The sequence below is a fragment of the Ranitomeya variabilis genome, chromosome 2 (assembly GCF_051348905.1).
Source record: "Ranitomeya variabilis isolate aRanVar5 chromosome 2, aRanVar5.hap1, whole genome shotgun sequence".
NCBI classification, from domain to species: Eukaryota; Metazoa; Chordata; class Amphibia; order Anura; family Dendrobatidae; genus Ranitomeya; species Ranitomeya variabilis.
In genome coordinates this window covers 479,928,179-479,941,872 of record NC_135233.1, presented here as the reverse complement: position 1 = coordinate 479,941,872, position 13,694 = coordinate 479,928,179, and the positions used below count along the sequence as shown (strand labels likewise).

At 42.6% G+C, this 13,694-nt stretch overlaps 1 protein-coding gene across 2 annotated transcripts in view; it reads right to left on the bottom strand.

Moving 5' to 3' along the window:
- The window catches only part of LOC143806863 (mucin-2-like), a 101,024-nt gene that overhangs the window by 34,363 nt on the left and 52,967 nt on the right, over positions 1-13,694 (bottom strand). For both annotated transcript variants that reach the window (XM_077287844.1, XM_077287845.1), the window contains exons 36-39: positions 9,818-11,104; positions 8,178-8,591; positions 5,924-6,052; positions 50-643 (exon numbers count right to left, since the gene is read on the bottom strand). In XM_077287844.1, coding sequence (XP_077143959.1) covers positions 50-643; positions 5,924-6,052; positions 8,178-8,591; positions 9,818-11,104 — 2,424 coding nt within the window. The remainder of the gene's footprint in view (positions 1-49; positions 644-5,923; positions 6,053-8,177; positions 8,592-9,817; positions 11,105-13,694) is intronic.

Sequence of the window (13,694 nt, the reverse complement as noted above, 5' to 3'; positions counted from 1 at the left end):
ATGCACTACAACCGAACATAAATATTTACTATCCATAGTTTTCTCTTACTTTTTGACCCAGTAGTAGTTGTGGGAGTTGTTGTGACTGTAGTACTTGTGACCTTAGGAGTAGTTGAACTTTCAGTTGTGGTAGTAGTGGTGGGAGTTGTTGTTATCTCTGGAGTAGTTGTACTTTCAGTTGTAGTTGTTGTTGGTGTTGTGGTTACAGTGGTTGTTGTAGTCTCAGGAGTGGTGGGAGTTGTTAGTTCTGGAGTAGTTGTACTTTCAGTTGCTGTAGTTGTGGGGGTTGTTGTTACAGTTGTTGTTGTAGTCTCAGCTGGAGTACTTGTTATCTCTGGAGTAGTTGTACTTTCAGTTAGTGTTGGTGTTGTTGATGCAGTTGCTGTTGTGGTCTTAGTAGTGGTGGGAGTTGTTATTTCAATAGTAGTTGTACTCTCAGTTGTTGTAGTTGTTGTTGGTGTTGTGGTAACAGTTGTTGTCTCTGGAGTGGTTGGAGTTGTTAGCTCTGGAGTACTTGTTATCTCTGGAGTAGTTGTACTTTCAGTCGTTGTAGTGGTTGGAGTTGTGGTCGTTGGTGTTGTGGTAACAGATGTTGTGATCTCTGTAGTGGAGCGAGGTGGTCCCCCTGGAGTAGTTGTGAACGCTAAAGTAGAAAAAAGTATTTTTATTATGCTAATGAACTATAGACAATATAAATGTGGTTTTGCCATCATCATAATAGACTATATTCAACATGGCGAACTTCAAAATAAAAAATAAAAGCATATGTCTTTTGTAATTTAGAGAAAAAAAAAATGTGCATTTTTAATGGTCAAGCCTGGCTGGAAAATGTATTCTGGACCTCGGAAAAAGACATGAAAATTTGGTTGGTTTGGATCTAACTTTGCTGCTTATCAGTTTTGTTCTTTACTGATGAGCAATTTTATTTTCTTAGTTGGAACATGCTCAGAATGCTTAGAATGCGCACCAATTCATAACAATCTTTTATGTCTCAATCACATTTAACCAATATTTTATATTACTTTTGCTTAATGGGTTTTCCAGTTAATAAAATTAAATTGTGCATGCTGTATTATAGGGTTCTGAGTTCTGTATTATAAGTGTTTGTTCTATATGGAGCAGTGAGTTGTTCATTTTTCATCCACATTTGTTACGTTTTCTGCTATTTTTCAGAAATGCTCATGATAAATAATGGAACAGAAATGCTCAAGTGGACTACGCACAGTTTTCCATCCCACTGACTTCTCTGGTATAAAAACTGTACAGACAAAAAGCTTTAAAGAGTAAATGTCATTTTAATTGTTATTTCATAATAGTACACATGAAAATAAGTAACTTTGTTATGTATCTCATCAGATAAATCTGCTTTTTTCTCTAACAAGACTGATCATTCATTGTCAATTCATAGGTTAAACCTCCAGTCAGTAAGGACATACTTTCCTGCTAACAAGGAAGACGTTGATAGTTGGTGGTTTTAAAATTTTTGGCAACGGGAGGAGAAGGGAGGAGCTAGAGACACATAGATATTCTGCTAAAACAACAGTTACAGTTTTCGATAGACATTTATGAGCTCCAGATGCCATCTCCAATCCCACTAATGGGAAAGACTGTATTCGCTGAATACAAATTTTAAGCATGAATTGAGAATTTTGAGAACGAATGACGAAAGATATATAACAAAATATTTTATATTCATGTGTAGTAATGATTTATGGGAAAAAAACAAAATGACAGATATATTTTTAGGACTTATAGGTCTAATCTATTCTGATAAGAATAATGTCGTTATAATAGATGAATGTGGTTATAATCTGCGCTGCTGTAACAAATAATGAATCCAGATATAGTTGTAAGGTGTTCGGGTGGTTTATTCAACGCGTTTCGAAGCTCATGGCTTCTTCTTCAGGAAGTTTCCACACAGAGATAACTCTGTGTGGAAACTTCCTGAAGAAGAAGCCATGAGCTTCGAAACGCGTTGAATAAACCACCCGAACACCTTACAACTATATCTGGATTCATTATTTGTTACAGCAGCGCAGATTATAACCACATTCATCTATTATAACGTCTCTAAGAGGTCGCAACGCCGACCTGTGGATCTGCAGCAGCTGACAAATTACACGCCTTTACTTTGCACCATCAGGTGAGCAGTTCTCTTATAATCTTTAAGAGCAGTCCTGAGGATAAGACCCTATTTGCGCTTTTTTGTCTCCTATTTCTTCTATACTGATAAGAATAATGTAGCATTTGCATCATTCAGAGTTGGAAGTCTCAGGAGTACATTACTAATGTTCAGTGTTTCACAACTTCAACAAGACACAAGGAGAATCCATCAGGAATTGGAAGTCTCAGGAGGCCAGTGTTCTTCAACATCAACAAGAAAGGAGGAGAATCCAGCAGAAGGTGGATGTCATGCCACTGCCGCTCCTCGCGCCCTGTCATACTTACCTGTCCTCGGCGTCCTGGCGCGGCTCCTCTGCTGAAGCATCTTTTCTCCAGTGCTCGCTCCCGGCTTCTGCAGCTCGTCGGATGCGCGCGCTCGCCACCTTCAGCTCTGCACGTGCGCACCTCTAGTTCCCTTGCTGGCGCTCCTTCCCGTCCTCTCCGTCATCCTGGAGGGCTGTAACCCGGAAGTGTCTCTACGCTGGTATGTAAACCGCTTCCTGCCGCCTCTCAGTGCCTGATGTTCATTTGTGCTATCAAGTGCTTCTGGCTGCCCATGGTCTCTGTGCGTTTCTTGCCCTCTGACCTTGGGTCTCTTGTTTTCTCCGCAGTGCCTTGCCTGTTTCCTGTGTTCCTGACGTGTTTCCTTCAGTTCCTGTGTCTCTGTGTGCCTTGCCTGTTTCCTGTGTTCCTGTTTTTGTTTCCAACAGTTCCTGTTTCTCTGCGTAACATACTCTGCTCCTGTGTCCCTGCCTTGCTCCCATCAGTCTCTGTGTCTCCGTAATGTTCCTGCCAGTCTCTGTGTAACTGTAGTGTTTCTACCAGCTCCCTCGTCTCTGTAGTACCTTGCCATTCTCTTTGTCTCTTCCCTGTTTCCCCTCGGTCCCTGTGTGGCAGCAGCGTTCCTGCCAGGCCTTTGTCTCAGTCATACCCGCCAGTTCTTAGACTCTGCAGTTCCCATCTATCCTGAGTTCCTGCGGTCATCGTCAACCCATTATTTTTTCCCCTTTTTCCGTCTTGATCCTCCAGCTTCCGTGGCAATAGACCCTCACAGGCCTGCCCCTAACTCTCCCTGAATAGGGGTGGTCTATCTGGTCAGCTGGTCCGTGAGAGGATCGTCGTCGCGGTCCAGAGGGTTCACTTTTCGTTTCTTATCTACGAATCGTCACAGTGGAAGTCTCAGGAGGACATTATTAAAGTCCAGTGTTTCTGAACTTCAACAAGACACAAGGATAATCCATCAGGAGTTGGAAGTCTCAGGAGGACATTACTAATGTCCAGTGTTCCTCAACTTCAACAAGACACAGGGAGAATCCAGCAGGTTTTCTATATTTTCTCCATCCAAACACCTTTACTCCCTATCCCTTCTAAGCTAAAAGACCTAAATCAAAGTGCCTCCACATTTTGTTTGTGCCAGTTGTCTCGCATATGCGTTCATAAGGTAAACATCCAACAATAGCGACAGTTTTAATAAATGTTGTTTTATCTGTTGTGAGGCAGTGACCGCAGTTACAGCTAGGGGGCGCTGTTTGTGCTCCCCAGAATGCGCACAGAAGTGTATAAAGGCCATAGTTGTGCATGGGAGTCACAGGTGTAGCTGTGATTGCAATGTGAGGTAGTGACTTATGTCACAGGTAGGGGTCGCTGTGTGTTCTCCCCAGGTTGTGCACGCAGACGGATTAAGTCCATAGGTGTGCATGGGAGTTACCGATTTCCAGTCCTGGTTTTCTATGTGGCTGAAGGCCACAGGTTTGTGTGTGTTGAAAGCACTGCAATAAGGGGTATGGGTATGTCAGGTGAGGTGTCAGGTGAGTAGTGCACTTCAGTGTCAGTCTGGTGTGTGCTGGTGTGCACAGCAGAGGCCTGCAGAGCGCTAGCTGAGTGCATGGAGGCACAGGCCAGCGGAGCCAGTACCCAGGGCAGCTGAATAGCCTGGCACCTGCAGTGTATACAGCAATGCAAGTCGTCCATGGTACTGGCCTCGGATGTGGACAGTCTTGTGCCCGGAGGTGGATGTCCTGTGTTATGGACCTGGTGGTTAGGAGCACCTGGAATGACCTGATAGTCAAACTGCAAAATAGAGCGAGCTCTGGGAAGTGGGAGCTCTGCTGACCACAGCCCTAATCTATTATCACACACACTAGAATTAGCCGTGGATCGTGCCTGACTCTGCCTAGACGACTCTTCACAGCCTGAGAGGTAAGTACCCCTAAAGAGAAATATAGCCTAACCTTGCCTCAGAGAAATTCCCCAAAGGAAAAGGGCAGCCCCCCACATATATTGACTGTGAGTTAAGAGGAAGGCACAAACATAGGAATGAGACAGGTTTCAGCAAAGGAGGCCAGACTGACTAAATAGACAGAAGATAGATAAAGGGATCTTTGGGGTCAGCACAAAAAACTACAAAAAGCCACGCAGAGTGAGCAAAAAAACACCGCACCGACTCACGGTGCAGTAGGTGCCACTCTGCAACCCAGAGCTTCCAGCTAGCGAGACAATATCATGAAGCCAGCTGGACAGAACTTAGCAGGTACTCAGAAATATATTCAGCACACAAATGAACAACAAAATGAGCTTAGCAGGGACTTAGCTTCTGTTGAAGTAGACAGGTCATCAGGAGATCCAAGTGAGATCTGAACCAGTACTGATACAATGACAACTGGCATCAAGTAACGATCTGAGCAGAGTTAAATAGAGGAACCAGCCCAGTCCTAAACGATGCAGCTGAGGAAGCCACTTCCAGACCAGCAGCTCCACTTTCAGCCACCAGAGGGAACCCACGGACAGAACTCACAGAAATACCATTCCTGACCACAGGAGGGAGTACGAGAACAGAGTTCACAACAGTCCTGTGCCCGAGATGAATGTGGACAGTCCTGTGCCAGTAGGTGGATGTCCTGTGTCCGAAAGAGGACTAGCATGTGTAATGATTGCAAACAGGTTGATATGGTGCCCGGCTGCTCTCAGGAGGAAATCCTGGGCTGTATACGGCTGTGTGAGTAAAGGGTCTGTGATACAGTGATGCAGAACACCCATGGGAATTAGTCAGAGGGGGCTAGCGTGTGTAGTGTCTGCAACATATGAGGCTGTGTTTGAAGACTGTAATATGGCATGCTGTCGCCCAATGAAACTGGACAAGGGAAATCTGGCCTGTTTAGGGACTGCAATCTAAAGTCGTATGATATGTATTGCTATGAACTGGTGTGAACTGAACACTGATAATATACACTGAAGTTATTTGCATTGTGTGAATTGGACTTTAATGCTGTGAGGAAACACATTAAAGAGTCTTTGTGTTGGAACTTTTTGGGACACTGCCTCTTCACTGCGTATGATGGTACTGCAGCCTCACACTGTCCATTATTAGACTCTACATAAGAAAAATAGTATATTGTATGCAAATGCATACCAGCCCGTTGGAGATTAAAAGGCAAGCTTTTCACACCTGTCTGGTGAATAGGGGCCTATTAAACCATATCTGACATATATGTCCAGCATTTGATCGCAATGTGTACAGAGTTTTACTTACTGGTCATAGTAATGCATTAAGCAGCACATTGTTTTAATCTCTACAAAATTCCAATATCAAAACTACAACTCCCCCCCATCTCTGGTCTACAAGTTAGCACAATTTGTAGAGCAGAGATCTACCTATACATCTCGTAAGTCAATTCATCCTTTTTCCAGACTAATTGAATTATACTTTTTTTCTTTAGAAAACTTTATCTAAAAAATAAAGAAGTTTCAAGTGATTACTCACTTATTGGAGTGGTTTCTTCAATCTCTGTTTGACATTGTGTGGTTGTTTCTGTGGTTGGTGGAGTTGTGGTCACGCTAGTGGTAGTAGGGCTCGTAGTTGTAGTTGATGTAGTAGTTGGAGTTGTAGACTCTGTATAATTTGAAGGGGGGCAATAATTAACAATAATTGGGTTGGTAAAAAAAGAAAAATCAACTATATTTATCCTACTGTATACAGAGCCGAATTCCAGAGACATTATACACATTGTATAAATGCATATTATATACGGTAAATCCAAAAATCTGCTTCTAGACACATAGGATAGAGAAATAGGACCAAGCAGTAGATGCGAAGTCTGTTTTCATTATACCTTTGATAAAACCAATTTTTTAAGGACATCATTAAATATACCCCAAAAATGTTTCGTTTTATGTATAACCACATATTGAAGGGGAGTTCCCACCTTGTAAAGTGATGATAGATCTTGATAATATTGAAATATGAGATCACTTTATGATCCAATAGTAGAATTCTGGACTATTTTAAAAATGGTGTCAACACAGCATTATCCCTTAGGCCAAGTTCACACGTTCAGTATGTGGTCAGTATTTTTCATCAGTATTGGTAAGCCAAAATCAGAAGTGGGAGAAAAATTATAATTTTCCTATGATTGTTCCACTACTGATTTTGGATTGCAAATACTGATGCAAACTACTGACCACATACTGAATGTGTGAACTTGACCTTAAAGTGAATGGGAACAGCTGTAGATCCTGCACAGCCTGAAATACTTTGAAAGGGATGCCGTGCTAAAACAGCACTGTGACATATTAATTTTAGGATCGGTGAGTGTCTCAGATATTCCACAGTTGAAAATATTAACCCCTTCACCCCCGGAGCTTTTTCCGTTTTTTCGTTTTCGGTTTTTGCTCCCCTCCTTCCCAGAGCCATAACTTTTTTATTTTTCTGTCAATTTGGCCATGTGAGGGCTTATTTTTTGCGGGACGAGTTGTACTTTTGAACAATACCATTGGTTTTACCATGCCGTGTAACAGAAAACGGGAAAAAAATTCCAAGTGTGATGAAATTGCAAAAAAAGTGCAATCTCACACTTGTTTTTTGTTTGGCTTTTTTGCTAGGTTCACCAAATGCTAAAACTAACCTGCCATTATGATTCTCCAGTTCATTACGAGTTCATAGACACCTAACATGTCTAGGTTATTTTTTTATCTAAGAGGTGAAAAAAAATTCCAAACTTTGCTAAAAAAAAATTAAAAAAAAAATAAAAAATTGTGTGATTTTCCGATACCCGTAGCGTCTCCAATTTTCGTGATCTGGGGTCGGGTGAGGGCTTATTTTTTGCGGGCCAAGCTGGCGTTTTTATTGATACCATTTTGGTGCAGATACGTTTTTTTGATCGCCCGTTATTACATTTTAATGCAATGTCGTGGCGACCAAAAAAACGTAATTTTGGCGTTTTGATTTTTTTCTCGCTACGCCATTTAGCGATCAGGTTAATCCTTTCTTTTTATTGATAGATCGGGCGATTCTGAATGGGGCAATACCAAATATGTGTAGGTTTGATTTTTTTTTTATTGTTTTATTTTGATTGGGGCGAAAGGGGGGTTGTTTGAACTTTTATATTTTTTTATATTTTTAAACACTTTTTTTTTTTATTTTGGCATGCTTCAATAGCCTCGATAGGAGGCTAGAAGCATGCACCACACGATTGCCTCTGCTACATAGAGGTGAAGCACAGATCACCTCTATGTAGCAGAAATGCAGGTGTACTTTAAGCGCCGACCACAGGGTGGCGCTCAAAGCAATCGGCCATCAACAACCATAGAGGTCTCAAGGAGACCTCTGGTTGTTATGGCAATGCACCGCTGACCCCCAATCATGTGACGGGGGTCAGCGGTGCGAGCACTTCCGGCCGTGCGGCCGGGAGCGCTAGTTAAATGCCGCTGTCAGCGCTTGACGGCAGCAGTTAACTAGTTAATGGGCGTGGGCGGATCGCGATTCCGCTCGTGCTCATTGCACGCACATGTCAGCTGTACAAAACAGCTGACATGTCGCGGCTTTGAGGTGGGTTCACCGCCGGAGCCCACCTCAAAGCGGGGGATCTGCCAGCTGACGTACTATTCCGTCAGCTAGCAGAAAGGGGTTAAATACTCATATGTTGAAAAACTTATTGATTATGACTGGTTAATAACATCTTAAAAATGTATCATTTTCCTTAGTAGACATTTAAATTTGTATATCTTATTTTTTTTACCTGGGGTTGGCGTTTTGCTCTCAGTTGTTGTAGTTGTTGTGCTCTCAGTTGTTGTAGTTGTTATACTTGTAGTAGCGGTGGTTTTGGTGGTAGAAGTTTGGCAGCAATCAGGTAAAGGCGGTGGGCAACATATGCTGATCTGGTAGTTGTAGCACACAGGTGCAAACCTCTGGTCTTTGTTGTAACAGATGAGCCCGGTGGAGACGTCACATGTCACAATCTGTCCCACCTGGTCTAGTGGTATATTTGGAAATTTTTCTGCTCTGCAGGATATATTCTCTGGCTTCTCACACAATTTATGTCCTTCATCCCTGATCTTGTCATAGGTCTCAAAATCCCCTCCATTAGCTCCATATTCAGGATAACTCACATCAAACCAGCCTGTCCACTGGCAATCCAGGTTACAGTTACAAGCTACAGAAATTAGGAGACAATTTGTAATTAAACAGTAAATGAAATACGCTAATAAATCTTAATCTACAGTAATCTAAATGCCATAAAGGATGTCTCTTAAAGCCCCGTCTCACATAGCGAGATCGCTAGCGAGATCGCTGCTGAGTCACTAGTTTTGTGACGCAACAGCGACCTCAGTAGCGATCTCGCTATGTGTGACACGTACCAGCGATCAGGCCCCTGCTGTGAGATCGCTGGTCGTGTCGGAATGGCCTGGACCTTTTTTTGGTCGTTGAGGTCCCGCTGACATCGCTGAATCGGTGTGTGACACCGATCCAGCGATGTCTTCACTGGTAACCAGGGTAAACATCGGGTTACTAAGCGCAGGGCCGCGCTTAGTAACCCGATGTTTACCCTGGTTACCAAAAAAAACAAACAGTACATACTCGCCTTTCGGTGTCCGTCAGGTCCCTTGCCATCTGCTTCCTGCAGTGACGTCACCGCTGCGCTCTGCTCTCACTGTACGGCGGCTCAGTCAGAGCAGGAAGCAGACGGCAAGGGACCTGACGGACACCGAAAGGCGAGTATGTACTGTTTGTTTTTTTTGGTAACCAGGGTAAACATCGGGTTACTAAGCGCGGCCCTGCGCTTAGTAACCCGATGTTTACCCTGGTTACCCGGGTGCTGCAGGGGGACTTCGGCATCGTTGAAGACAGTTTCAACGATGCCGAAGTCGTTCCCCTGATCGTTGGTCGCTGGAGAGAGCGGTCTGTGTGACAGCTCCCCAGCGACCACACAACGACTTACCAACGATCACGGCCAGGTCGTATCGCTGGTCGTGATCGTTGGTAAATCGCTATGTGAGACGAGGCCTTTAGACCCAGTGAGCTTCTATCTTCAGCAAGCCCTGTGAAGAATGACAGACAAAAAGACAAAGCCCATCTATTGTGGAGAAGTAATTTTCAGATACATGTTGACACTTGAAGACCCCAGGAGATAGCAGCTTTGCAAAAGAGATCTAAAGTGCCAGGTGACTTTCTGAACACGATATGCTAATATTGTATTTAGCGGCCCCACTTACAAATTGTAATATCTCAGGACAACAAGGAAATATAATTTTATAGAAAAAAAAGAACATGTACTTATGAGCCAAATTAGGAGCTGAATTAATCGTTACCCTCCCCCCCAGACTATTTTTTGCTCCTTCTTTAATTTGAAAAGGAAAGATAATGTCAAGTGTTACTTACTGGTTGATCCTGTGGTCGTTATTATTGGTGGTGAAGTTGTTGCACTAGCGGTAGAGGTGGGGCTCATCGTTGTTGTCTCTGATCTAGTTGATGTGGTAGTTGGAGTTGTGCTCGTTACTATTGGTGATGAAGTTGTCACACTAGTAGTAGTGGTAGTGGTGGGGCCTGCTGTTGATGTAGGTGGTGGAGTTGTGCTTGTTACTATTGGAGGTGATGTTGTCACACTAGTAGTAGTGGTAGTGGTGGAGCTTGTTGTTGATGTAGGTGGTGGAGTTGTGCTTGTTACTATTGGAGGCGACGTTGTAACACTAGTGGTAGTGGTGGGGCTTGTTGTTGATGTAGGTGGTGGACTTGTGCTCGTTACTATTGGAGGTGACGTTGTCACACTAGTTGTAGTGGTAGTGGTGGGGCTTGTTGTTGATGTAGGTGGTGGAGTTGTACTTGTTACTATTGGTGGTGAAGTTGTCACACTAGTAGTACTGGTAGTGGTGGAGCTTGTTGATGTAGGTGGTGGAGTTGTGCTCGTTACAATTGGAGGTGACGTTGTCACACTAGTAGTAGTGGTAGTGGTGGAGCTTGTTGTTGATGTAGGTGGTGGAGTTGTGCTCGTTACTATTGGAGGTGACGTCACACTAGTAGTAGTGGTAGTGGTGGGGCTTGTTGTTGATGTAGGTGGTGGAGTTGTGCTCGTTACTATTGGAGGTGATGTTGTCACACTAGTAGTAGTGGTAGTGGTGGGGCTTGTTGTTGATGTAGGTGGTGGAGTTGTGCTCGTTACTATTGGAGGTGATGTTGTCACACTAGTAGTAGTGGTAGTGGTGGGGCTCGTTGTTGATGTAGGTGGTGGAGTTGTGCTCGTTACTATTGGAGGTGACGTTGTCACACTAGTAGTAGTGGTAGTGGTGGGGCTTGTTGTTGATGTAGGTGGTGGAGTTGTGCTTGTTACTATTGGAGGTGACGTTGTCACACTAGTAGTAGTGGTAGTGGTGGGGCTCGTTGTTGATGTAGGTGGTGGAGTTGTGCTCGTTACTATTGGAGGTGACGTTGTCACACTAGTAGTAGTGGTAGTGGTGGGACTTGTTGATGTAGGTGGTGGAGTTGTGCTTGTTACTATTGGAGGTGACGTTGTCACACTAGTAGTAGTGGTAGTGGTGGGACTTGTTGTTGATGTAGGTGGTGGAGTTGTGCTCGTTACTATTGGAGGTGACGTTGTCACACTAGTGGTAGGGGTGGGACTCGTCGTTGTCATCTCTGTTGTAGTCGATGTGCTGGTTGGTGTTGGAGGTTCTATATATAATTAGAAGCAGAGTAGTAATTAATAACCGGAATGACACTACGGACAAATAATAAAGAGACAATGAACTGTGCATAACATAATGCTTAGTAAACTAGAAAGAAGAGAATAAAAACCAATATATACATTACATACAAGTATCTGCAACAGGACATAGAAAAAAAAAATACAATATTGCAGGAGCACTGCATCACTTGCCCTGGCACTTATGAGTTTGTAGGGTGTCTATGTATGATGCGCAACTGTCAAACCAAGTGATGTTTGGCAATAAAGTTAGTCAGGAAGTCTGTCTGTATTAGTTGTCATGCTGTGCTCACTTCTGGCCAAAAGTAAAGTTGTTCAAACTTCTCGAACATGATTTGTCATTCTTTCTATCCTGAGATGTCCTTGGCCACCTGCTGTGCAGGTAAATATTTTGATCCTAAATTCATGTAAATGGGACAGGCTGCAGTTGCTGCGCAGCCTGGAAAACATAACAAGAAATGCAGAATATAAGCAAAACTAATGTAGTACTGTGGTGATTGGTAAAGGACCCGTAGGTGTGATCTCTGATGAATCCTTTAGTGATGACTTTGTTGGAAAATACAACAGGGGACTATGTTCATAAGACAGCAGAGCGTACTGCAATTGTTAAATGCGATAGCTTGTTCCTAAAGCAAAACCCCCAAAAATGAGCTGGAGTAGAAGTTGGTATGCATGCAACATACAGTCATATGAAAAAGTTTGGGCACCCCTATTAATCTTAAGCTTAATGTTTTATAAAAATGTTTTTTTTGCAACAGCTATTTCAGTTTCATATATCTAATAACTGTTGGACATAGTAATGTTTCTGCCTTGAAATGAGGTTTATTGTACTAACAGAAAATGTGCAATCTGCATTCAAACAAAATTTGACAGGTGCATAAGTATGGGCACCCTTATCATTTTCTTGTTTTAAATATTCCTACCTACTTTTTACTGACTTACTAAAGCACTTTTTTTGGTTTTGTAACCTCATTGAGCTTTGAACTTCATAGCTAGGTGTATGCAATCATGAGAAAAGCTACTTAAAGTGGCCACTTGCAAGTTGTACTCCTGTTTGAATCTCCTCCGAAGAGTGGCATCATGAGCTCCTCAAAACAACTGTCAAATGATCTGAAAACAAAGATTATTCAACATAGTTGTTCAGAGGAAGGATACAAAAAGCTGTCTCAGAGATTTAACCTGTCAATTTCCACTGTGAGGAACATAGTAAGGAAATGGAAGAACACAGGTACAGTTCTTGTTAAGGCCAGAAGTGGCAGGCCAAGAAAAACATCAGAAAGGCAGAGAAGAAGAATGGTGAAATCAGTCAAGGACAATCCTCAGACCACCTCCAGAGAGCTGCAGCATCAACTTGCTGCAGATGGTGTCACTGTGCATCGGTCAACTATACAACGCGCTGTGTTTTTTTGCCGCCATGCATAACGCCTTTTTGTATTACCAAACAACTCAATCTTGGTTTCATGAGTCCACAGGACCTTCTTCCAAAAAGAAATTGGCTTCTCCAAATGTGCTTTTGCATACCTCAGCCGACTCTGTTTGTGGCGTGCTTGCAGAAACGGCTTCTTTCGCATCACTCTCCCATACAGCTTCTCCTTGTGCAAAGTGCGTTGTATAGTTGACCAATGCACAGTGACACCATCTGCAGCAAGTTGATGCTGCAGATCTCTGGAGGTGGCCTGAGGATTGTCCTTGACTGATCTCACCATTCTTCTTCTCTGCCTTTCTGATCTTTTTCTTGGCCTGCCACATCTGGCCTTAACAAGAACTGTACCTGTGTTCTTCCATTTCCTTACTATGTTCCTCACAGTGGAAATTGACAGGTTAAATCTCTGAGACAGCTTTTTGTATCCTTCCCCTGAACAACTATGTTGAATAATCTTTGTTTTCAGATCATTTGACAGTTGTTTTGAGCAGCCCATGATGCCACTCTTTGGAGGAAACTCAAACAGGAGAACAACTTGCAAGTGGCCACTTTAAGTAGCTTTTCTCATGATTGCATACACCTAGCTATGAAGTTCAAAGCTCAATGAGGTTACAAAACCAAAAAAAGAGCTTTAGTAAGTCAGTAAAAAGTAGGTAGGAGTATTTAAAACAAGAAAATGATAAGGGTGCCCATACTTATGCACCTGTCAAATTTTGTTTGAATGCAGATTGCACATTTTCTGTTAGTACAATAAACCTCATTTCAAGGTAGAAACATTACTGTGTCCAACAGTTATTAGATATATGAAACTGAAATAGCTGTTGCAAAAAAAAACATTTTTATAAAACATTAAGCTTAAGATTAATAGGGGTGCCCAAACTTTTTCATATGACTGTATAGGAGCATGTTCACACTGGACATTAAATGGACAAAACCTAAGAGAGAAACAAAATGGGCAAAATTCTGCTGTAAATAAGTAAAAACTAATAGTACAAATAAATAACATAGGGCACCCGGAAGCACTGCTGTTGATCAAAAAGTGTAAAAGATATCCCACCTCGAAAAGGTGTAACCAAATATAGTCCTATACTATAATATTAGAACTTTACCATGTGTCAAAAATGAACTCAATGTGA